The sequence below is a fragment of the Pyrus communis genome, chromosome 7, assembly GCF_963583255.1.
Source record: "Pyrus communis chromosome 7, drPyrComm1.1, whole genome shotgun sequence".
Lineage (NCBI taxonomy): Eukaryota > Viridiplantae > Streptophyta > Magnoliopsida > Rosales > Rosaceae > Pyrus > Pyrus communis.
In genome coordinates this window covers 24801715-24827566 of record NC_084809.1, presented here as the reverse complement: position 1 = coordinate 24827566, position 25852 = coordinate 24801715, and the positions used below count along the sequence as shown (strand labels likewise).

At 36.6% G+C, this 25852-nt stretch overlaps 3 protein-coding genes across 5 annotated transcripts; 1 reads left to right on the top strand and 2 right to left on the bottom strand.

Annotated features, from left to right (window-relative positions):
- Nucleotides 1-601: 601 nt before the first annotated feature.
- Nucleotides 602-6285, bottom strand: LOC137739493 (mannan endo-1,4-beta-mannosidase 2-like). Its single transcript, XM_068479079.1, has 5 exons — nucleotides 5388-6285; nucleotides 4397-4594; nucleotides 3016-3138; nucleotides 2206-2417; nucleotides 602-1222 (listed from the first exon to the last, which is right to left on the bottom strand). The coding sequence occupies exons 1-5, from the start codon at nucleotides 5778-5780 to the stop codon at nucleotides 817-819; spliced, it is 1332 nt and encodes a 443-aa protein (XP_068335180.1). The 5' UTR covers nucleotides 5781-6285; the 3' UTR covers nucleotides 602-816.
- Nucleotides 6286-13126: 6841 nt separating this feature from the next.
- Nucleotides 13127-14583, bottom strand: LOC137739973 (uncharacterized). Of its 3 annotated transcripts, none has more exons than XM_068479742.1 (2): nucleotides 13838-14583; nucleotides 13127-13617 (listed from the first exon to the last, which is right to left on the bottom strand). In XM_068479742.1, exon 1 carries the CDS (start codon nucleotides 14374-14376, stop codon nucleotides 13864-13866), a length of 513 nt encoding a protein of 170 aa, XP_068335843.1. In that variant the 5' UTR covers nucleotides 14377-14583; the 3' UTR covers nucleotides 13127-13617; nucleotides 13838-13863. The 3 variants fall into 3 exon arrangements, with proteins under 3 accessions (XP_068335843.1, XP_068335844.1, XP_068335842.1); XM_068479743.1 differs by having other exon boundaries at nucleotides 13127-13539; XM_068479741.1 differs by having other exon boundaries at nucleotides 13127-13495; nucleotides 13838-14581.
- Nucleotides 14584-20987: 6404 nt separating this feature from the next.
- LOC137740719 (uncharacterized) lies at nucleotides 20988-21359 on the top strand. Its single transcript, XM_068480542.1, has one exon. It carries the CDS (start codon nucleotides 20988-20990, stop codon nucleotides 21357-21359), a length of 372 nt encoding a protein of 123 aa, XP_068336643.1.
- The last annotated feature ends 4493 nt before the right edge of the window (nucleotides 21360-25852 follow it).

The following is a 25852-nucleotide window of genomic DNA, read 5'->3' as shown; positions in this document are numbered from 1 at the left end:
GTCCGATGACATACATTAAGAAGATCGTTAATTTCTTCGCACTCGATTGAAGTTCTAAGCCAACAATTTCATAATAAGACTGGATTGTATCAAATATTCAAATGTGTTACATGCCTGAGCGGATGTTCTTAATTTCGGATAGGGGTCGAGCACGGGGGATGTTAAATTTTGCTGGAGCTTGGTGTTTTATGCCAAATTTTTGTGTAACCGGTCAACCTTAACATTTGAGAATGAAAAAACTTCATTCCCCTGTTAATGTTTCATGTGTATATGCACAAGTCAAGTAGGAGTGAGATAGGAGCACTGGAAAATAATTTACGGTGACAAGTCGTTTTCGTGTGATCGCATAGCAAAATGCTGTATAACTGCATCAATTGAAGTTCAGAAGATGAAATCGCACCAGAACGAAAGCTGTTGTATAAAAATCAAGACCGCGGTAGTCTGTAGATATCATTACAAGAGAAGTAGAGTTTTCATAGAGAGAGGTATCATACCTATCCAGTGCTTTAAAACACAGTTTCAGGACTGCGGATACCATTTCTAACAAGCAAAGCAACCTAATCAATAGTTCAAAAGACTTCTTTTGGCTGTTAATCTGTACTCTTTCATCACGAAAAGCTTTCGATAACATCACAATTATAACATTTTCTATAACTTACATTTCATTCAAGATGAAATTACATCTTCCATATGCTGTGGGAAGGATATAGTACACCGTCGAACCTGCATCTCTCCTTTAAGCACCGTCAAATCGTAAATATATAGCCCCAACCCTCCCAAGGAATTGAATTTTTCTGCTGACAAATAATAAGCAATTCACTTTCTTTGCGAACACAAGTCTTTCAAATTTCGCTGTTGTTGAGTTGGTCCCTTGAGTCTAGCCAACCTGCATGATTGTTCTACTATCATCTTATACTCAGACGGTCTTTCCCACGGAACAATCCCAAATTCATCATTATACTCGTCCATTCCTTCAACGAGAAACTGCCAGGCTAAAGCACCTGCTCCAGACCGGTTTTTCTTGGCAGATTTGTATATCACGTCTAGAATAGTTTTGTAAAACCTCTCACGCTGAGATGGTTCAAAGTCCTTGTTCTGGTTTGACAATCCATATTCGGTGAACATGATGGGTTTATTCAGTTCATTGTCCCCGTCTTCAATGTGAGAACGCATCCACTTGGAGACAAATTTGAGGTTCTCGTGAAATTCTTCATCATGGAACCTACCCAAAAAGTGAGGACGAAGTGAGTACTGGTTAGATGTACCGTAAGGAATGTACAAGGGCAAACATCCTTTCACAAAATTAATTTATTACAGACATGAGGTTGGGAGCGCTGAACTAAAGGATAGAAAAGACCTAATTACATTCTAGAATGAAACAAATGAAATAGAGCACATGAGATGACTAAATACTGAATAAAATCTAAAATGGACTACATAATATATTCTTGCCAAATAGTTTGAGATATCATGTTAACTTTGACCACACATTCAATCATGAATCCACACGGTCAATAATTTGAGTTGAAAGTATGGAGAAAATGAACATGTTCCTACGCTTATAATTATTCTCTTAGGGTCCGTTTGGGCCTTAGGGATAGAATTGGACTTGTAGGGACTTGTAAGAAAGGACTTGTTTACCCATGTATAAGGATAGGTTAGATATCCCGCGCTGTTGTGGATTCCAACATGTCGAGTCATGTCCATGTCACATTTTGACACAACAAACAAGGGACTGGACTCAATTCCATTTTAATTGGTCACAACCTATCCCAACCAGCCCACCAAACAGAGCCTCATAGGTCATTAAATTAGTTTGTTCTTTTAGACCGTTTCAAAATATGAATGACGAGTTGTATCACTGTACATCTCACCCGTTCATATCTAAGTTAAAGATTTAGAGAATGGCACTTATTTCAATAAAGGTCCATTTTCAAGATTTGAATTTTAAAAAAGGTGGACTTAGATCCAAGGGTTAGCTTGGATTATTTGCTAAGGTGAGCTGATCTGATAAGACCCAAGTTAGGGATATGCGGCATGCCTCTCCATCGTAATCAATTATGTAAGATGCATATCTGATTATGTAGAGAAGGACCATCCATGCAAATATTTATAAGATTTCTAATAAGTTGTTGGTAAGATCTGATTTCCCTCATATCGACTTGAGAAATTTCATTTAATGTAAATCAACATGCAAATGCTTACCAATGGTCAGGGTAGATATGAACAGAGGCGAAATCAATATTGGGGATCTTGGAGTTGCGAATAAAATCTGATCCAAGTCTGGATGCCCACATTTCTGGATTTGCAGTCAACCTTTTAGGGCTTTTAGGACCATAAAATCCTTCGAGGCCCACGGTCAGCAGGTGATTCTTGTCAATTGCTTTCACAAAAGCTGACATTTCTTCAATCCAATCCTGCAACAGTATAAGAGACAATTAACTCATGTTCTAATAGGAGAGGTTACAGAGACGCCCCAAGCCCACCTCCCACCCCACCTCACCCACAGAAATATTAAAGATAACAACCCCTTAACTTGGAAGGAAAATATAATAATTAAGAACCGTTGAATTATTAGAATACGAAGCTCTTTGCCCAAAGTAAGAGAAAGAAAAATTGGTAGCAGTAGTTCTCTAATCTCTACTAATTCCTATTATTTTCCTAAAAGCGCAAATCACAAAGAAATCACAAGCAAGTTAAAGGATGGACACCAAGTAATTCCTACTAAACTGGACTGGACACCATTCACCAATGCAGGCGACCTATCATATCCCTCTGGATCAGCAACAAAGACAAGTAAAATTAGAAAGAAAAAAAGTGTGTTATTTTGCCCACAAAACATCAAATTTTACACATACCTAATTTGGTTCCACAAAAAATTAAATTAAATCCTCGTAGAAGGATATATAAAATGCATATAAGCAAATGAAAAGATCTCGTGGCAGTTTGAATTAGTACATTTATTCTTATTTATTCATAATTGTAAGAAGGCAGTCTCAATAGTTGAAAACATACTTGGAGAGTGTCGCCTGAAGCATCAGTTATGCAACGAGGTTCATTTATTAATTCCCACGCGAAAATGGTAGGATCATTTCTATACTCAATTCCATTGAGAGTATTCTTCCTTGTTAGGATAGTCTGGAGGAAAAAAGGAAATGAATTAGAATCGGTTATAAACTTATAAATCATCACAGCGCCAAAATTGATTAAAACAAAGATTCTTGGGGTTTCTGTTATTTCAGAGAAACAAATCACCGAAGGAGAAGTAATGGCCTATTCAGGATACCAGCAAGGTACAAAATCATTTAACTCATAACAATCAAACACTTTAGAATCCACAATAGTTAAACATGCCCTCCATAATGTTATATTTACAAATGGCTACCAAAATCCAGAGACATCACCTGTATCTCATAAATCTTAAATGCCACAATCCTGTTAATGGTCCGGTGCCTTAAAATTCATAATTTTCCTCAACTTCATGTGATCATGAGTGAAAAAATATGGCACTCAGATAGATCCTTCCATTTGTATCTTAGTAGGAACAGGGGAAAGGGAAGGATAAGAAAGTTAGAAAGGTCAACGAATGAAAGATATTTCAAGTCCTTCTAACCAAATGACTCTGTACGAGATCCAATTGGAGATTTAGTACAATCTTTCCAATGGATCATGATATTCAGAGGTTTTGCAGCCTTACTTGTTATACCTAGTAGCAAAAAGCTTACGTTACATTATGTGTGACCAAATGTTCAACAAGTAAACCTAGTAGTGTTTAGTACGTCATCTTGGCAGCAAAACTTTGTCCCCGTACCCCGCCTTCATGGCAACATAAATACTTCTGGATGAACTAAAGTATCCTATGAAATATTGGGACTCCCAAAGTTTAACCTCATACCATATTTTGTTTCTTCATTTCAAAATATAATAAATGTAACAATGGCATACTATTAATAGTTTTCTACTCATCAACAAGAAAATCTAAGATTATGAGAGCATCTCCAATCATGCTAAAACTGTCAAAATGTTATTTTAGGAGCTCTCTAAAAAAGTGTACTCCAACCTTACTCCCTGGTTTAGAGAGTTATAACTTATAATGACTAAGAGTCAATAATTAGCCAATAGGAATTGATTATTTATTTAAAACAATTAGCATTAATTATAGAGAGCCACTACGAGCTCCTTTCTCCCTCCCTATATTTAGGAACTCCTAGACAAAACCCTATCTTAGGAGGTGGATAGGGAGCATAACTGGAGTTGATTTTTTTTGAAATCCTCCCTAAATTCTAGTTAGGAGCTCATTTAGGGAGCTCATTGGAGATGCTCCGAGCTATCAAAGTATCATCAAAGAGCAGTGCAACATTTTGTTCCTGGGAAGTAAAGCAACAAACAAAATTACCTTGACGTAGTTCTTGAAATAATTGCGAATAGATGGATCGAAGAAAAAGGAATCATTGGAAGCGCTCAAACCAACACCTTCTTCCCAAGCCCACTTTACATACTGAGTCTTCCCGCCATATGCTTGCAAGTTATTGACTAAGCAAAGGAGCAGCCTGATGCCCTGTTGTCTAGCTTCTACAATGACATGATCCAAAGCCTGTCACCAAATTAAATTGTTATAACAAAGAACAAAAATATGGAGAAAGATCATTAACAAATGGTACTTCTAAAAATAACAAAAATAATGGCAAAAATTAAATGGTATTCATAGGTACATGCCGCATAGCGTGGACACTTCCAATTAGCCTGGCTTAAAAATGTATTATGAACAGCAATAATAGAACATGTAGAGAATTCCACTATATTATTCCTTAGGTGCAAGCCGAGAAGTTGAAAAAATATGGCAGAAAGCATACGTAAATTTTACTACATTATTGTCCAAAACATTTCGTGTTATGTCTCTATTGTTAAGAAACCCCTAAACATGACTTGATGATCTTCCAATTGTGCTACATTCATGAATGCATTAATCAGTATCAAAACATATAAAAACTTTGTCCCAACCCTCTTGCTATGTTATTCCCACTTTCAGAAAGCAAGATAATCTATTAACAAGGAATCACCTGACCTGACCTGCATTTAGTTTGGGCAAAAAATGATCATTTACCGTCTTAGTTATATGGAACTGTAATTTTACTACTTCAGTTGCAAACCTTCACTGATAATACATTCATGTATAGATATGGCAAAACATGATCACCACTTAGGTAAACACCAAATTGAAGCACCCAAACAAGTACACAGAGAAAGGTCAGAACTCGATCGCATTAAACAAAGTTTCGAAATTTATGTTCAATGAACTCCTAAGGCAAAGGTTTCCCACATAACAGCTATCAACATTTGCAATATAAAACAAAATAAATGGAAAGTACATGGATTATGAATAATACCTTGAACACTTCCTCATTGAAGTGACCAGGGGAAATCTGGAGGGCATTGTACTCGCCGTCGTTAAACGCCCAAGTCCGGCAGACGGTAAGGCCCATTTTCGCACCGGCTTGAAGAATTTTACGGACCCTCGGCTTTCTATACTCATCCACACTTTGATCCATCAACCAGTAAGAATTCCACCCATTAATGTAAAATGCCTTGCCATCCAACATGAACTGAGTCCCATTCCTCCCCACAAAACTCAACTTCTTTTCGTCGCCAACATTAGAACCCAAGTTACCGAAAGACATGTAGATGAAGGCCACACAGGACACGAATCCGAGAATTGGGTAGAACAGACCATTTCCTGCCACTACCATTTTCTTCTTCTTTGCAGAGAACCTCAAGATCATAAAAAGCCCCAAAATTTGGGCAGATTTGAAGAATTTTTGGACACCCTTTTGGCTAAATTTCAACAAAATCCTGAAATTATTGGTACCCAGATGAGATTATGATCCTCAGACCCTAGATATGAACACCCAGATCTTTCTGTAGTAAACTGCTATCCTGATATATAAGTGGAAAAGGAGAAAAAGGGAAGTTTTATGCAACAAGGGTGGAGGAAGGTCTGAGGGCATGTGGGGAATATGGCAGAGAAATCAGAGCTAACATGTTCAACCAAGAAGACAATAGTCAAAAATGGAGAAATATTATCAATGGAAGGCGAAGAGAGAGAGGGAGTGTAGAGAGAGAGAGAGAGAGACAGAGAGACAGAGACTGGTGGGTGTGTGGTGTGGTTGCAGTGTTAGTATCAAACTGTTTGCTGCCTGGTTGTGTTGTGTTTAGATCTGAGATTCTGAGGTACCTGATTTCACTGCTTTTCTTGAATTTTAATCTTTCCCTGAACAAGTTTGTCTTGTTCGATTTCAGTCTCACCTACTCATAGAAATATGAAAACAACTCCAATTTACAAAAAGAAAAAGGGTAAAAAAGAAGTAATATTACATGCTCACACCTCACCTTATTGCCACATTAATCGATGTTTAGCAAGCGGTGAATCGATCTGGTGACTAATTTCTTTCTCTTTAATTCACAAAATATGTGTTTAAAGTATCATTTCGTATTGAAATATTTAACTCTTTAGTGATTAATTTAATATCTAAATATAACAAAAATTATCATTTGATAAAAAATAAAAAAAAGTACTTGACATCTCTCATCTTTTTAAAGTAAATCAGTGCAAAATCTCGCTCATAATTAAAAAAATCAAATCAAGTTTCAATCTCGATGGTTTAGATTCTGGCAATGATTTTGAACTTTAAACTTAAAAAAAAAGAAGTTGATTTTGGACTTCTTAGATTGACAGATCCCAAAAGATCAATCATGTGATATGCTTTCTTTATATTTATTTGGTGCATTTCTTTGTATTAATACTTTTTCTTTATATTATTTTGCAGAATCCACTACATCAAACTATTTAGAAATTACCAAACAAAAGCTTCCTATAATATTAATTTATTTCTCAAATCAAAGCAGCTAAAAAGGATTAAAAAAAAAAACTGGATTTGGCTGCTACAAATTCAGCAACAGCTGCTGCTTACATCCAATTTCGATTAATGGAGGGGTGAAGGAGAGGGGTGAGGGGGGGTTGCGGGGAAGGGGAAAGGATGGGTTTCTGGGATTTTTTTTTACTTTTCTTTAATTAATTATTTTTTTAATGTTTTTTTGTCACATGGCACAAATGTGACAGCCACGTCAACTCTTAACTGAACAATGGATAGAAAATGTAACGGATGTATTATATTGAAATAAAATAATACTTAAGGTATGAAAGTGAAATGTTTTGAAAATGTTGTATGAGATTATAATAGACCTCAAACCTGATGTGGTACATTGTAATTTACCCAAAAATATAATAAGCAAAACAGTTGTAAAATGCAATAGTGCATAAACAAATTTTGGACACAATTCCTCCGATAAACAAGGACACGGTTTTCCTGAATGTCAGACCCGGTCTTCTCATCACCCTCAATTATATAATGTCAGGCACAAGTTGCATTATATTTGGTTGAAATTTAGTAATTGATTTCATAAATGTTATGTTGGTGTATTTAATTGAGATTTTGAAGGTTTTATTAAATTTATAAATTTAGGAATTTTGATAGAGTTTAATTGATTTGTAGATATTTCATGTAAAATTTTGATTCAATTATCTTGAAATCTTAGAGGAAGAGTTGAGATTGTGAATGCCTATAATAGACTACGAAATTTTTTTAATTCTCTCAAATTCCTCAATTTTTTAAAAAATTTTAAATAAATTCCTAATTGAATATACCTAAAACATTATAAACTTTTTTATAATCATAATTGAATAGACCCAATCTATGAGAATTTAAATAAACTATCTTAAAATTTTAGTTGAATATAGATTGAATTCACTTAAAATCCTAATTGAATACCTTTACACTATGTTTGGGCGAAGAAATTTAAGATTATTAACGAATTTAAAAATGACGGAAATTGAAATGACGAGATTTTATTTTCTAGAATTTGTAAATTTTCTTGTTTGGTTAACCTAAAAGAACAATGGAATTGAATACGGAATTTGTTATTTTTAAACTATCAATCATAGAAATTGAGAAATGACACCTATTTACATGGAATTTGAACTTGGGATTTGGAGGTCCCAAATTCTAAGTTTTTTTTCCACGCAGAAATTCTAAATTTCTATGTTTATGAATCTAAACAAGAGAATTGATGCTTGTTAATTTATAAATTCTGACTTTTACCAAAATTCTATGTTTATTTCCCTCATCCAAACATAGTGTTAGATCCATTAAAAGAATTAAAATCTCTCAGAATTCAAATTGAATACGACACTGAAATCCGTGGTCAGCACCAAACAAAATCTAAACAAATGGAAATAACCAAAGAAGTAAGTTGTGACGGTTCGAACACCGGTTAGATATGCCGAAATGAGGTTTATCAGCACAAAGCTAGTTGCTTCTCTTCTATTTTTGGTACTAAAAACATGAAAACAATTTGGGAAAATTGAGATTAAACACAAATATAGTCTGTTTTAGCTCTCTTTTAATCTCCTTACATCTCCAATTCTTTGGTAACGTATATTAACTCCTTAACACCCTTTACGTAATGTTTAAGATTGTTAGCGAGTGCTATCATCAATGCTCGCCTATTCTATTTTTCCGTTCACCTTATATGCATTTGTCATGAATAATTACACTAATAGGTGGGTGAAAAAAAAACAGAACAAGTAGATGAGTATATTACACTGTGAACAAACCGAAGAAATAATTAAACCAAAAAATGATGATAGGGCAAAATTGAGACTAAAGTGAATACAATAAACCACTTTAAGACTGTTAATTGTCAAGGCATTATTTCTAATCATATTTGTATCAAGGCTGCCCTATAGGAAGGACGAATGGAGAGATGTTTTATATGCTTTGTTTCTTATGATGAAGTTGGTAGATGCTTTGTTGTCTCATTGGAAAAAGTCCTCGGAGTTCAAGAATGTAGTTGGAGGTTCTTTTCCTTTACCAAAAGGAGGAAAAAGAAAAGGAAGAATCATTCCTTACTTCTTCCTGATTAATGTGCTTACGTTGGCTAAATTTATATATGTTACGTATTGGATTACTTGGGTGAGTAGTTGGATCTTACTCTATCGCCCATTTTATTTTGGATTCAAACTTATTGCTAATGTAGTTTAAAGTAGGGATATCACTTGTATTTAAAAACAAAATTATTTGTTTTTCCTAATTAATTTATTCATTTTTTTTGTTAATCTAAATTATGCGAAAGAATTCAAATTTAAACACAATAGATGAAAAGGTACATTATTTAATTAACTTCGCTGAACTGATATTTACAATTTTATTCCAATTACTAAGTGGCCATGTGTGGTGAGAACTATTCTTAACACTCTTCCTCACCCACCTTTTAATAGAACTCCAATATAAAAAAAAAAACTAATGAAAATAACTTTAAAACTTTGAATTTTAACAAAAAATCATTCTATAACTTTATTTAATGATAAAGATTAAAAAAAAAAAACTAATGAAAAGGGTTTGAAAACTTTGAGTTTTAATGATAAGATTTAATGTAAAAATATAATTTTTCGTTAAACTGAACAATACCGTGACTTTTCGTTAAAACTTCCCTTTAAAAAACCAAAAAAAACCTAACTACGCGCACAATTGCACAGCGTTTTTTCTAGATTTTGTTTGGTTTGGTGTGCTGGTGCTTTTTCCCAGCCGATGTATTTGCTTCTATGGAGTTTTTTATCCATTTAAAATGTATGCCGCAACCGTTTTAAAAAAATATTTATGTGGAGTGATTGATGGCAGGAGAAAGGGCATTTATAAAAAATAAAAATAAAAATATAAAAACTTGCAGGAGAAGGGGGTTTTTTGGGAAGAAAATAAAAAAGCATTCTTAGATACAACTTGTGGACTTCATTAACATAACATAAGGAACTCCAAAAAAAAACACTGAGTTGTGAACCATATGAATTTTCAATTTCCTCAAGTTCTAATCGGTTCTTTGTTTGATTAGAAAATATAAAAAATTGAAAGAGTTCAATATAAAACACTGGATTAAAAAAGAGACATTATTTATAAAACTGGACCAACAACTAGATACTATTTATGAAATATAATCAAGGACTACTCATTACATATGAAAGTGGATCAAGAACTAGGCATTATTTATGGATCAAGAATGAGACACTATTTATGAAACTGCATCAATTACTATACACTATTTATGAAACATGACCTAATAACTAAGTACTATTTACAAAAGTGAACCAAGAACTAGGCACCATTTATGAATCTGGACAATAAATAGTGTAGTATTGTTTATTTCCATAAATAGTATAGTACCGCGGTTTCATAAATAGTGTAATATCGTTTAATTTCATAAACAGTGTAGTACTGTTTCATAAATAGTTTTTGTGATGGATGCGCGCATTTAGGTGCATCTAGTTTTTTTTTTTTAATATTAAAATTATGTCATTTTCATTAAAATTTAAGTTCTTTTGTCCTCTTTATTAAAAATTAAGGGTTTTTCATTAAAATTTAAGTTTTTTTTTCATTAAATAAAGTTATAGCATGATTTTTTATTAAATAAACTTAACCCAAGCCTTTTTTATGAAAACTTCCTAATATAAATGACAAGTTATTTTTTTTCGTGAAATAATCTTTAAGTTCCTAAATAAAATAAAAGAATAATAATTGTACTCCATACACCCACTGTCCCCACGTGGGAAAGGGATCATCTCCGCATCCCTTTCATCAAATACAACCCATCAATCAATCCGAACCCATGAAATTTGATGTAACGATTAAAGTCATTATAACTTTTAAAGAAGCTCCTGTTTTTAGTTGTTGGATCAAATTTCGAGGGTTCGAATTGACTGATGGGGTTAACTTGAAAAAAAAAATATCCGATATATGTCTGAGAAATCTCATTCAATTAGATAGGGTAATTAAAAATTAGGACACCAAAAGAATTTGACCACTGAGCCATATGAGGTCGGAAACTCTCAAGTACGGTTCTAAGGGAAGGAATTTACCCCCTATTCCGCTCTTATTACATATTACATAAATTACATCACCTCTATGAATCTTTGTAAAATATGAAAGCAAAAATTAAGTGGAGAAAAATGTCAGGATCACTTGAGCTCTCGCACATGTTAATTTTGTCGTTATAATTATGTTTAGTAAGCTTCACATACACATTTAACGACTACAAACAGTTAAGGATGTGTGTGCTATGGACCTTGTGTGACATTCCACATCGTTCAGGAGAATGATCCTTATATGTATATTCCCATCCTTACCTAGCTCGAGGCCTTTTGAGAGCTCACTGGCTTCGGGTTCCATAGGAACTCCGAAGTTAAGCGAGTAGCGCGCGAGAGCATTCACAGGATGGGTGACCCATCGGGAAGTTCTCGTGTGAGTTCCCAGAAACAAAACCGTGAGGGCGTGGTCGGGGCCCAAAGCGGACAATATCGTGCTACGGTGGTGGAGCGGGCCGGGGAAGTGGTGTCGCCCGGGCCGGGATGTGATAATTTGGTATTAGAGCCTAACCCTGGTCGCGAGTGTGCCGACGAGGACGTCGGACCCCTAAGGGGGGTGGATTATGACATCCCACATCGCCCAGGGAAATGATCCTTGTATGTATATTCCCATCCTTACCTAGCACGAGGCCTTTTGGGAGCTCACTGGCTTCAGGTTCTATGGGAACTCCGAAGTTAAGCGAGTAGCGCGCGAGAGCATTCCCAGGATGGGTGACCCATCGGGAAGTTCTCGTGTGAGTTCCCAGAAACAAAACCGTGAGGGCGTGGTCGGGACCCAAAGCGGACAATATCGTGGTACGGTGGTGGAGCGGCCTCGGGTTGTGATGGGGGCCCGGGCCGGGATGTGACACCTTGACATTCCTTAACCAATCAATTCATCTCATAAATAAAATGAGAATTGTTATCGGCATTTTAAAATTTTGATTATACACCTCCCACAAAATTTCTTTCATCCTAAGAAATGTGTTAAATTATTATTTTATTATATATTGGGCTCCACTATGACCGTCTTTAATAAAAAAAATTATCTAAAAGTTTGTGAATTATGAGACCTCACACATTAAATAACAAAATGGACTCCATCTTTATTTGTTATAAAAAGAGATTGCCGAAAAATAAAAAGTTAAATAACTCAGCTGTTATGTAAATTATAGCATCTTCCATAGAGAAAACCATGTCCTTTAGTCTTAGTTGTCGTATTTGATATAACCTTTAGAAATACCCTAAACTGTAATGACAGTTCGGGCTCCAAAGTGATAGACGAAAGCTTTCAAAGTTATGCCATCTCGAGGAGATGAAATGAGGCCTTTCGAATATAAATTTGAGATGCATCAGATTAGATTTAGGAGAATAAGAGATTTTTTTTTCTTTCTTCCGAATCTAAAATACAATGAATGATGAAAGTTTTAGGTTGCAGTTATTGACACTCTATAAATTTTATTTTGTACTCCAAACTTTCTATATATAAAGAAAAATATACTTAGCAAAACAGTGAGACTTTCGGAGTATCAATAACAACACTCAAAATTTAAGATATATAATAAGGTGAGGCTCAAGGCACATCCATCGTTCGCCTTGCCTCTGGACAGCCTCTACGAACACAAAGGGTGAATTTTGTACTTGTATGATTACAGTGAATTGTTTTTTTTACTGGACAAGTGTTCAACTACGTTTCACCAAGTGATAGAGTTTTTACCTTGTTGAATTGGATTCTAGTTTCATATATTTCCACAAATACTTCGATTTTCTTTTCCACTAATTATCGATTCGGTAGTAACCTCTCGGTAATCGGTCGGTCCAGTTTTACCGGAATCAAACAGTAAACAAGCAGAGACTGCTGGTTACCGTGTAGCCTGTATTCAACTCCTCCTCCTCCGCAAACCAGTTTTATACGACTGGCTTGGTTAAGTTTGGAGAAGCTTGTAAGTTATAAACCTTTAAAGGGAAGAAAGAAACAACAAACTTCCATCGTCCAAAAATCTTAAATAAAAAACAACGGAATACCGCTTAGTGTAGATTAAGGTCTTCTTCTTCAACTCATTGTGTCCCAGTTCACACGCTCACGACACTAGAGTTAAACACAATGCATCCATTACATGTCCCTTGCTTTCGAAATATTTTTCGAACTTGTGCCTTCATACATTTGCTTCCTTCCGCAATCAATTTTTTTTTTTTTTTTTGGGTTTCATAAGATCAAAAGTGGTTTACAAAAAAGGCAGAGATGACTGCCATATTACTGGGATACATTCTCCTCATCAAGTGTCTACAACAAAAATAGGAGGATTACCAGAACATACACAAATGTAATCTACACTAAGACCATAACGAGCCGAACGATGCACTAAATTGTTGGCTTGGCGACGGATACGGGTACATGTAACTTCAGTGATTGTCGGGAGCAAGGACTTCGTGTCTTCGATAATCTGCCCCATCGGATACAGGTTAACCAATGGGTCCTCAACGCCAAAACAATCTCAAGTGAATCACATTCAATCGAAAAGGTCCTCTAATCGCCATGGCTTCCACCTGCAACGGAGAGAAGACATCTTGAAAATTTCTGCACATTGCGGCTGCAAAAACCCCGGCATCATCACGCACAATAACACTGACACCTCCAATTCTGTGTTATATATTTGGCCATAAAGTTGCTAAATTTGGGAAGGATATATGATACAGACACACACACACACACACACACACACCAAATAACAGTCAGATACCAAACTAAAATCAAAACACAGGGAGGGAGTCAGATTTTTACCCTTTCTAATCTGAGATGTTGAAAGTAAAATAATAAAAATAGCATACAAAGTTACAAAACAATGGCTTCAAATTGGGGGAGGAGATAGGGAAAGCAGAGAACTTTACCAAAATCCAAAACCTCAACAACCAAATCAGTCAATCACCTCATTCCCATTCCTCCTAAAAAGTGCAAAATACCCCAAAACAGCACAACCAGCAGCCACCAAGTTCCCCTCCTTCAACAAAATCCTCATCACAATCCCAACAATCTCTCTCGTAATCTTCCTCCCTTCCACCACCAACGCCCTCCTCGGCTTCCCGAAGAAGGCCAGCAGAACCACGATGGCGATCCACGTCACCAGAGTGGCCGGAACCATCACTGCAAGCGCCGCGAACATCGAAAGCAGCCCGAAAACCACCCCCAGAAGCACCGAGGCGTAAAGGGCAGGCCATCCGTACGATGACGAAGACGACTGGGGTTGCAATTCGTACCAGGAGAGCAAGGATTTGAGGAAGTTCCATGAAGAAGTAAGGAGGATGGCGTATACTAGCACGAACATACATACCCATGTTCTCCTTTTGCTCATAATTCTCAGAATCACCGAGTAGCATGATGATGGCGGTGGAGGTGTTTCTTGCTCTACTTCTGCGGTGGTGTCCGCCATTGAAAGAGGTTGGTATTATTCTGAAAAGCCCAGTGAGTTTTGGGGTGGGTTGGTTTTGGGGATTTTGTTGTGTATCTGAGTCAATCGGAATCGGAGAGTTGATGATGGAGTGAGAAAGTGGATTGACAATTGATACTCGCACTCGAAGAGCGTGGAGTTAACTTCCATACAATCATTGATGCCGTGTGAGGAGAGCGTGTAGACGCGCTCCTTTTGGTGTGAATTGCAAAGTTTAAAAGGATTTACATGCCCAAGGCAAGACAGCCTTCATACGAAAAAGCAATTAAACGTTAAATCTTGATTTCTTCTTCAATACACGTGGTGGATTAATAGAATTTTGAGTTCGTTATCAAAACTGTTAATATCATGGCTTATTCTGTAAAAATTAATTTTCCAAAATATCAATGATAATATTGCTATTGTGTGAATGGTCCACATGAATAGTTTATTACTATCATCCAAAGAAAAATCAGATGGATTATTATTCATATGAAGAAAAACGGATGTATTACTATTCATGCACAGTATTTTACTATTCATTTGAGGAAAGTTTGTTAAGTGAATAGTGTTTCTACAGTAATCTTTTGCCTATAAGATGAAAACATACAGAGGAAGGAAGAAGTGAGAAGAAGAAGAAAGAGATGAGAGAAAAACATACAGAGAAAAGAAAGAGGAGTTATGGAGGAAAAGGAAGAGAAGAGGAAAGAAGAGAGATGTGGAAGAAATTACTAGCGAGCCAAGCTAGAGAAAAAAAAAAATAGTGACAGTTAATTTGTATTCCTATTATTTCAGATAATGAAATAAAGTACTACTGCTGCCCCGAGAACGTAGGTATGCTTGCCGAACCTCGTAAATATCCTGTCTTATTTACTTTATTCCACTACACACATATTGTCGATTTTACAACACGTTATCAGCATGAAAAACTCTCATGTCGGTGGAAAGCACAATACCATAAATCCAGTGAAGCACTACCTACCTCTCACAGATAAGAAAATCTTTTCATTTCATTTTCATATCCCTGTATGACTAATTTTCTTAAAGTAAATACACATTTCGTTATATAACTATTATCATTATTATTGGCAGAAAATCTGACAGCCATGTAAACAGCATATGAACTCCAACTTGCTGGCCTTGAATTGAGATACTTCCTTCTTTAAAGTTGTTTGTCTACCCAGTACATATAACAAATCAAAATTCCGGAAAATTCCAACCGTGCGATCGTCGTAGATGTTTGAAACACCAACCCAGTTTCTAATTCTGCGGAAAACTGGACAACCATTTTATGAGTACCGAAACTCCTTTCTTAGTAGCTCAGATTGAAATTGTTTCTTCACGAAAGTTGTTCGGTATCTTCATATCCATATCATACTAAAATTTGACCCAAATCTAATGGTTTGATCTTCTCATAAGTTGCAGGCACTACTCTTGACTCCAAAATTTATTGGAACCGTTTTGATTTTTTTAAAACTCATCAGAGGAGGAGCACCAATTGGGACTTATTGTTACTATTACTTCCTGGGTAACTAAAGAGACTTAGAACTGTGACTTAGAACTATGAAATGAAAATAAAATAAAATGGATGAAACAAAAGAAAGTGGCAGACAAAGAAAAAAAAAAGATGGAGACTTAATCATTGCCTTTTCTGTTTTGAAATATTTATGTGAATGATGCTAGTTTAAAGCCTTATCACAAATTTCTTTTTATTTACAGTGGGTGAAATTATTACTCTTTGCTTTAAAGCTTTGATATTTATGTGAATTGTGCTGGATCAAAGCCCTTGCCACAAGCTTTAATTACTTAAAAGCAATTTATTTACCATGGCTAGAACTACCGTCTATTGCTAATTTATTTAGTGTACTACATTTTATGATGAGTATATAAAAAGACCTGAAGTCCCTTGATCAGATTAGAACCCGTAGTTTCTTGATCGTCATCATATAAAATTATTGGACTTGAAGTTCCTTGATCATCATTATATAAAAATGATCGGACCCAAAGTTCCTTGTTCAAATCAAAACCTGAAGTTTTTGAATCAACTGAGAGAGCATCAGTTCCTCAACTAAATTAAAATGATGGCCACAAGTGCCTCAGTCCACAAACTATTAAATGAGGGCCAAAAGTTCCTTGATTCATGTAATGAGGATCATAAGTTCCTTAATCCATGTACATATTAAGTACGGACATGAATTTCAAAATATGAACCTAAAGGTTCTAATGATGTCGATTTTGAGAATAAATTTCTAGTACATATGAATAATGTTGACCTGAAATTCAAAATATGAATAATGCTAAGAACTTGAAATTCTAACATTTTGTGTAGACATGTGTTATATGTGGTATGAGTTAATTATTGCAATTTCTGTCATATTTGAATTTCTTCCTTTTAGGAATAAGAAAATTGTGAACTTGGCAAAACCCGATTGTGTGACCATTGACATCTTACACAAAAGATACTTTCATGGATTCATAATGCTTGAGAATTCATGCGAAATCATATGATATTAGAAAACATCTATACTTAAAGGCTCATTGAATCATATTCATGGAACTAGAAGTTTCCATTGTCTCTTCATTAATTCATTAATTATGGAACCAGAAGTTTCCATGGGTTCCCATATATAACAAGCTAAAGTAGAAGCTTTCGGGCATGTGTAAAATCAAATGGGAAAAAAAATTTATACATGCACATGAGTTACAACTACAAAAAAAAAAAAAAAAACAATCTAGAATGCATATGGTCACCAGTGCAGATTAAGCAGGCAAGACCAGAAGCATGCCTCTAATATGTGGTTCCTCAATGCGGATTAGCTAGGCGGAACCACCTATGGAAATAATGTAAACAGGTAGGCAGTGACCCCCCTAATGTGGATTAACTAAACAGTCACCCCTATAACACATGTAGTCCTCCAATGCGGATTGACTAGTCGGTATCATAGGCATACACATAAAAGTATGGTCCCCCAATGCAGATTAACCATGCAGGACAATTCATGTACCTTAATGCTATATGGTGGAGTCACATCATCACAAATCATATATCGTACATCATACATCATACATCAATTCAACATGAATCACAATTGTAAACACATATACATATTATTCAATAAAAATTTAGTCACATGGACAAACAAGTTCTACATAATATTTCTTATATGGTCCCCGATTTATCTGCCCATACCAGCAATAATCTATGTCTAATACACACATTTAGAAGTTTATTGTAAATCTCGGTAAGGTACCCTTTCACACAAAGTAAGGTGCATAACTCTTGGGATGACATGCAAACAAAGGTTGATCTACTAGGATATATCAGGTCTCTAGTGATGCTATTTTAGCATTTTAAGAAGGATTCAGGACATATTGACCAAAAGTCAAAAGTGAATCAAGCGGTCCTCGTCTAGGTCATAAGGAGCGCATCAGATTTCTAATCTGTAAACTCCTAAGGTCATCACAAAATATGCACAAAAACATACTAAAATTTCATAACGATCCAACGATCGGATCTTTGCCTACCACAATGGTCAAGTGGCAACACTTTACAAAACTAGGCTCAAACAATTGAATCATACTTAACGAATGTCAAAAAAACAAATTCAGGGCATCAACATTAGCTTAGAAACACAAGGTTGGTTCTCTGGCCATGCAGTGCCCGGCGGCCAAGCTTTGCTGTATTTTCCAACCATCACTGATTTGCTCAAAATTTACCAAGAGATAGATCATGAGAAGAAGAGTAAAAGGTTTACTTGCACCAAAGCTTGAAGATGGCCGGAGGAAGGTGAAAATCGTCATGGAAGCTGCAGATCACCGAAAAAGGATGTGGCCTTGTCGCAACATCGTGGCTGCTCTACTCTATGATTGTGCCCCATGGTTCTCGTCATGGGGTTAAGAACTACCCACTTGTGGTGGTGGTTGGCATCAAAGTGGCCGGAAATGGTGAGTTTTCCTCGAGACCACTCGGCACCATCGAGTTCCACTCATCTGAAACGAACCTCGAATGGGGTCGTGTTTGTGGTGGTTATGTTTGGGATAGTGAAAGAAGTCCAATGGTGGTGGTGGTAACCTTTTTCGTCATTGGAATTTGTTGTAAAAATAATTTGAAACTTTACCCAGAAACTTGGCCTGCTTCTCGCGGGTCAAGGTTTCTCGAAATGACAACGTTGCTCCAGCTTTGTTGGGCCTTCCATACATAGGAGGTCCTAATTACTATTTTTCTCTTGCCTTTGTTCACTTATTTCTCCTAAGTTATAACTCTGATTGGCAAATGGTTTTGGGCTACGTGTTTGTAGGATCGAGCTCTACCCAAAAATACAAAGAGTGACCTTGTAAGGTCTACGGATATTTAATGACTAATTATTAAAAAAAAAAAATTTCAAACTTTGTAACTAGCTAGAACCAATCCAATAATTAACCCAAAATAATAGTAACTTTTGAAATATATGAAGATTTGAATCATGAAATTGGGGAACAAGATTTCAACTAGGCTTCTGCTCCATAATTTTTATGTGTCAAGGAATGCTCTGATTTTGTTTTATTTTATTTATTTAATTTTTTCGCATCTTGATTATTGAAGTTTCTAATTCTATAATTGAGATGTGATTCACACCTCAGCTTGAGGTAAAAAAATGACTATTCAGGTGGCGGCATGACACGTCAATTCCGTTATGATTGAGATTCATAAATACTCGGGAAACTTTCCTAATCAAGGTATGATTAGGTTTCCCTTTCTTGGTCGACAAGAAGGTCTTCCTCGGTGAAACGATCGTGCCTACCAATTTGGGGTGTATCAGACTGACTAGCTTCGATACCCTAGTTCGGTGAACCTGATATAGTTCATGTGCGGTGCTTACTAGTTATTCTAGCCATGTTCCAAGAGCTTTTGTGTTGGATACCATTAACATAAACACAAATTTGTAACATGATTTTATTTAAGAAAGTAACAAACTTACAAACTTAATTGAACGAAATGAAAATTAAAGCATACACCTCGTAGACATAGAAATTATAAGTAAAACTAACTTGATGAACGTCATAGAGGTTTGTGGGTTTCAATGTCTTTATAGATGAAATTCGCCCTCATTCTTGTGCTTTGTAGTTCTCGTAGGCGTTGTCCACCAGGATACAACTATCAATATTCAAAGTGCCAGCACTCCAACTTTGAATCTGGTGAACTCGAATCTCAGAAAAATACTAGGAAGATGTAAGAAATTTGGCAAAGAAAAATTCAATGAGTAATAAAATTGGAGTTTGGGGAGTTTTATAGAGTTCATTTACAATGTTTATGATACGATGCAATTCTTCTAGAGTAGTTACAACTGATGGATTTCAAATTCATAGTTATTGTTGAAAAGACTGGTGGGTAATGAATGCCCATAGTACATTGGTAGAAGTTTTCCAGCATTGGTAGAAGTTTTCAATGCCCATGCAAAGTAAAATTGAATTTGTAAATGCATGGAGGTTGTATTGTAAATGAAGTGCTGTAAACTTCAATGTGCAGTTAATGCATCAGTTTGGAGTTGCTCTATAAATAGAGCACTCCGTATGCTTTCAAGTGACAGAAAAATATAAAAGAAGAAAACGAGAGAAAAGGTCAATAATATCATCTATTCCTTCGTTTTTTATTTGTTATCCTTTTGTGCTATAGTTTTAGTGTGACATTTTACATCTACCTCGTACCTACCATTAAAAGGTTATCTCTCTAACTTTGACCTATTTATAACACTTATCAGCACGAGTCTCTAAATATAATTATTCTCTCATCTCTCTTCGCCGAACGAAAGAAAGAAAAAATGTTTCCTCTAAGGTTTTTACTGTTCATCTTCTTCCTCTGCCTCAACTGTGCGGTACACCTTCGCGACGAACTGTTTGCTCCATGCCTGCTCTTAGTTTTCAACCTAACGGTTACATATATCTTTGATTTCTTGTTTGGTTTAGAGATTGATTACTAACCCAGTATTTATTTCCAAGATGGTGCGGTACAATCACCAATCTTGAACTGCAAATTTATTCTTACTGCGATCCAAGACGATGCGGTATCATTGCCTATCTTGGACTGTAGATTTAATTTTACTGCAATTTTAGGTGGAACAGTATAATCGTCCACCTTACCCTGCATATTTAAATTTGTCTGCTGTTTAACTTCATTGCAAATTTAGGTGGTGCGGTATAATCGCCCACTCTGCTATGTGTATTTAATTTTCCTGCTACTTGAGTGGTGCGGAATAATCGCCCATTCTATGTTACATTATTTCAATGAGAATGGTGCGGTACAATTGTCTTCCTCATTCATTCTGAAAATCTCGAGCTAGAAGTTTCGAGTACTTATCATTTTGGCCTGAAGATCAAAATGAAAAATTTGTAAGAACCAGAAGTTCTAACATCATATTCCTCCAGGAATACATATTATTGCAAGTTCTTACACATCTCACTTTCTTTCAGAAAAGAAAATGACGAACTTGGCGAAGCTTGAATTTGTTGCCCTGGATATTACCGGAAAGAATTACCTGACCTGGGTACTGGATACCAAGATCCATCTGGAAGCACGGAATCTTGGAGATACCATCAGGGATGAGAGCAGCTCATCTTCTTAAGATCGGGCAAAGACCATGATTTTCATTCGTCGCCATCTTGATAAGGCGCTAAAGAGCGAATACATAACGGTTGAAGATCCGTTAGCTCTCTGGAATGCCTTGAGAAACAGATACAATCACCAGACAACGGTGATTCTTCCAAGGGCCCGCTATGAGTGGACTTATTTGAGGATCCATGACTTCAAGTCAGTGGCAGAGTACAATTCTGCGTTGTTCAGAATTACCTCTCAGATGAAGCTTTGTGGGGATACTATTACTGAGGAACATATGCTGGAAAAGACTCTCAACACATTTTATGCCTCTAACGTGCTCCTGCAGCAGCAGTATAGAGCACAAGGCTACACTGAGTATAACCAGCTGATATATGTGCTCTTAGTAGCTGAATAGAACAATGAGCTCCTGATGAAAAACCATCATTCCCGACCTACTGGATTTGCACCATTCCCAGAAGTGAATGCTGCTTCCCTCGAAGTGAACACCACATCCTTTAGTGGTGATAATCATAAACGAGGACGTGGCCACAAGCGAGGTCGGTGGAACAGGAAAGGCAAGAACCATGGAGTTCAGTTTCATAACCAGGTTCCGAGGCATAATTCAGGCCCGAACTTCAAAAATGTGAATTGCCACAAAGGCAAAGCTCATATGAACAATGCTCCCAGGAACTCTGAAGGAGCCTGCCATAAGTGTAGTGGCAATGGGCATTAGGCGCGTACTTGTCGTACCTCAAAACATCTGGTGGATCTGTATCAAGCCTCCCTCAAGGAGAAGGGTGTCGAGACCAATTTTCTCGACCAGGGTAGACCAATGGATATACCTGATCCAGTGTTTGACTTATCAGGGCAGTTGAACACAACCCACCTAGATGTTCCATACTTTATTGTGGAAAGGGGAAATGAAGTATATTGGTCCGATTGAATCATTGATGTACTTTTATTATGCTGAACTTGTAGTTTAAAAGCATTTCAGATTCAATAAAAGTGGCATGTAAATTTCTTGTTACAACTTGCTTTTAACTCTGATTATCTTACTCATAGGGCATGGATAAAAATTGTGGTTATTCTCAGAACATGAGAAATGGAGGAGATATTTGTCCTGCAGACAGCGTAACCACACATACAATACTTCGTGATCGAAAGTATTTCTCAAGCTTAATACTTACAAGGGTAAGGGTAACAACAATATCAGGACCTTTAGATGTAATTGAAGGCTCGGGGAAAGCCCAGATTATGTTACCAAATGGAACAATATTGTCCATACAGAATGCATTGTATGCTACTCGATCTACTCGAAATTTGTTGAGTTTCAAAGACATACGCTTAAATGGATACCACATTGAAACGAAAAGTGCAGAAAATGTTGAGTATCTATGCATTACCTCTAATGATACCCAAAAGCGTACATTGGAGAAGTTGCGTGGTTTATCGAGTGGATTGTATTATACATACATAAGGACAATTGAATCACATACTGTCATGAACCAGAAGTTCATTGATTCAAAGGTTTACATGCTTTGGCATGACCGTCTGGGTCATCCAGGATCCACCATGATGCGTATGATCATTACTAACTCTAATGGACATCTATTAGTGAGCAGACACATTGCTATCTCAAATGATAACCCTTGCAAAGCTTGTTCTTAAGGGAAGTTGGTAATTAGACCATCACAACTAAAGGTTGATGCTGAATCCCCATCATTTCTACAAAGAATTCAAGAGGATATTTGTGGGCCTATTCAACCATCATGTGGATCATTTCGATATTTTATGGTTTTGGTTGATGCATCTACCCGTTGGTCACATGTTTGTCTCTTGTCTACTCAGAATGTAGCCTTTGCGAGACTTCTTGCTCAAATAATTAAGTTACGAGCACAGTTCTTAGATTATCCCATTAAGTCAATCCAACTTGAGAATACCTTTGATGAATATTGCATGACATTGGGCATTGATGTTGAACACCATGTTCCTCATGTCCATACTCAAAATGGTTTAGCAGAAGCAATGATCAAGCGGCTTCAGTTAATAGCTCACACTCTGCTTATGAAAACCAAATTACCAGTTTCTGCATGGGGACTTGCCATCTTACATGCTGCATCATTAGTTCGATTGAGACCTATAGCCAACCATCAATACTCTTCAGTACAACTCATGTTTGGACATCAACCAAACATTTCACATTTACGAGTTTTTGGTTGTGCTGTTTATGTGCCTATTGCACCGTCACAACGCACTAAAATGGGACCTTAGCGTAGACTGGGAATTTACGTGGGTTTTGATTCACCATCTATCATTAGATATTTGGAACCCCTGACAGGTGATATGTTTACAGCTTGTTTTGCTGATTGTCACTTTGATGAGACAGTCTTCTCGTCGTTAGGGGGAGAAAAGACTGTTCCAAAAGAACGGAAAGAGCTGACATGGGTTGTTCCCATCTTGTCTCATTTTGATCCTCGCATCATTCAATGTGAAAATGAAGTGAGAATGATCGTTCATCTTCAAAGTATTGCCAATCAAATGCCAGATGCATTTAATGATGCTATGAAAGTGACAAAATCACATATACCAGTTGCAAATGCACCTGCAAGAATTGATGTCCCTGTTGGACAAAATAAAGTGGCAGCGAATGATTCATCTGGTGCACGCCTAAAGCGTGGTAGACCCCCAGGTTCAAAAGATTTAGCCCCTCAAAGGAGAAAGTCGAGGGTATAGCTGAATCCAAATAAAATCATTCAGGAAGAGAAAATGAATGATAAATCCATAATTCATGATTCTGGACTTCCAGAAAAAGAAAATGTCATTGATGAAACACATGTCCCTGAAGAGACAGAAGTACATGAAAGCAAAGAAATCTTCGTAAATTATGCATGTACAAATGAATTGTGGGATCAGAATGAAATAATCATCGATGATATGTTCGCATTCGCAGTAGCCACTGAAATCATCTTAAGTGATGATATTGAGCCCCGCTTTGTTGATGAATGCAAACAGAGATAGGATTGGCCTAAGCGGAAAGATGCAATCCAGGCAGAATTAAATTCCTTGGAAAGGCGGAATGTTTTTGGACCAGTTGTCCAAACCCCGCCTAGTGTAAACCCCGTGGGTTACAAATGGGTATTCACAAGGAAACGCAATGAGAAAAACGAGATTGCAAGATTCAAAGCATGACTCGTTGCACAAGGCTTTTCTCAAAGACCTAGAATTGATTATGAGGAGACATACTTTCCTGTAATGGACGCAATTACGTTCCGTTACTTAATAAGTTTAGTGGTTTAAGAAAGGCTTGACATGCGACTTATGGATGTCATCATTGCGTATCTATATGGAGAATTAGATACTGACATATATATGAAAGTCCCAGAAGGACTTAAGTTGCCTGAAACAAGTAACAAACCACGAGGTATGCTCTCGATCAAATTAAGGCGATCATTGTATGGGCTAAAACAATCTGGACGAATGTGATATAATCGTCTCAGTGAGTATTTGATCAAAGAAGGGTATATCAACAATGTCATTTGCCCTTGTGTGTTCATTAATAAATCCAATTCTGGATTCGTTATAGTGGCAGTATATGTTGATGATATGAATCTAGTTGGAACTCCTGAAGAGCTCAATAAAGCTGCTGAATATCTGAAAAGCGAATTTGAAATGAAAGACCTTGGAAAAACAAAATATTGTCTCGGCCTGCAGATCAAGCATTGTGCTAGTGGAATTTTGGTCCACCAATCAGCTTACATTGAAAAAATTCTGAAGTGATTTGGTATGGACAAGGCTTATCCACTCAGCACGCTAGTGGTCGTTCGTTCTTTGGACATTAAGAAAGATCCATTCCGTCCAAAAGAAGATGATGAACTGGTCCTTGGTCCAGAAGTACCATATTTGAGTGCAGTAGGTGCTTTGTTGTATTTAGCACAATGTACTAGACCAGATATAGCTTTTTCAGTTAACTTGTTAGCAAGGTATAGATCTGCTCCAACAATTCGCCATTGGAAGGGTATCAAAGATGTATTGCAATACCTTCATGGGACAACAGACATGGGTCTTTTATACTCAAAGAACTCCACAAATGACTAGGTCCTTATTGGATATGCAGATGCTGGTTTTCTCCCTGATCCGCATAAAGCCTGCTCATAAACTGGATATGTGTTTAAGAATGGAGATACAACAATCTCATGGCGCTCAACCAAGCAAACATTAGTTGCTACATCTTCAAATCATTCAGAAATACTTGTTTTACATGCAGCAAGTCTTGAATGTTCTTGGTTAAGATCAATGATCCATTATATCCGGAATTCATGTGGTCTAACTTCGAAGACAGACAATCCAATTGTCATCCATGAAGATAATCCAGCCTGTGCTGCCCAAATGAAGGAAGGATTCATCAAGGGCGATAAGACTAAGTACATATCTCTAAAGTTTTTCAGTGTACATAAGCTTCAGAAGGCTAAAGTTATTGAAGTCAGACAAATCTGTTCGAATGAAAATTTGGCAGACTTGTTCACTAAATCTCTACCAAAGTGCAAGTTTCAGAAGTTAGTGCAAAATATCGGATTACGTCGACTTATCAAACAGCTAAATTTGGAGAATGCGGAATCAGGGGGAGATATATATCGAGGGGAGCATCCATGATACATGCTTGTTGTACTCTCTTTCCTTCGATCAGGATTTTTCCCACTGGGATTTTCCTATCAAGGTTTTAACGAGGCAACATAAGCATACTTGACACTATATCAACGATCCAGGAAAAGTTGTACTCTTTTTCCTTCGTTATGGTTTTTTCCTACTGGGTTTTTCCAAGCAAGGTTTTAACGAGGCAACTCATGTTGATATGTGGGCATCCAAGGGGGAGTGTTGAAAAGATTGGTGGGTAATGAATGTCCACAGTAC

Excerpts from the sequence above, each read along its gene's own strand:
- LOC137739493 (XM_068479079.1), bottom strand. The coding sequence starts at position 5,780 with ATGATCTTGAGGTTCTCTGCAAAGAAGAAGAAAATGGTAGTGGCAGGA. Across the intron at positions 3,139-4,396 it reads ATTTCAAGAACTACGTCAAG|ACTATCCTAACAAGGAAGAA; the intron begins GTAATTTTGTTT and ends TTTTTCCTCCAG. Across the intron at positions 2,418-3,015 it reads CTTCAGGCGACACTCTCCAA|GATTGGATTGAAGAAATGTC; the intron begins GTATGTTTTCAA and ends ATACTGTTGCAG.
- LOC137740719 (XM_068480542.1), top strand. The coding sequence starts at position 20,988 with ATGATTTTCATTCGTCGCCATCTTGATAAGGCGCTAAAGAGCGAATAC.
- LOC137739973 (XM_068479742.1), bottom strand. The coding sequence starts at position 14,376 with ATGGCGGACACCACCGCAGAAGTAGAGCAAGAAACACCTCCACCGCCA.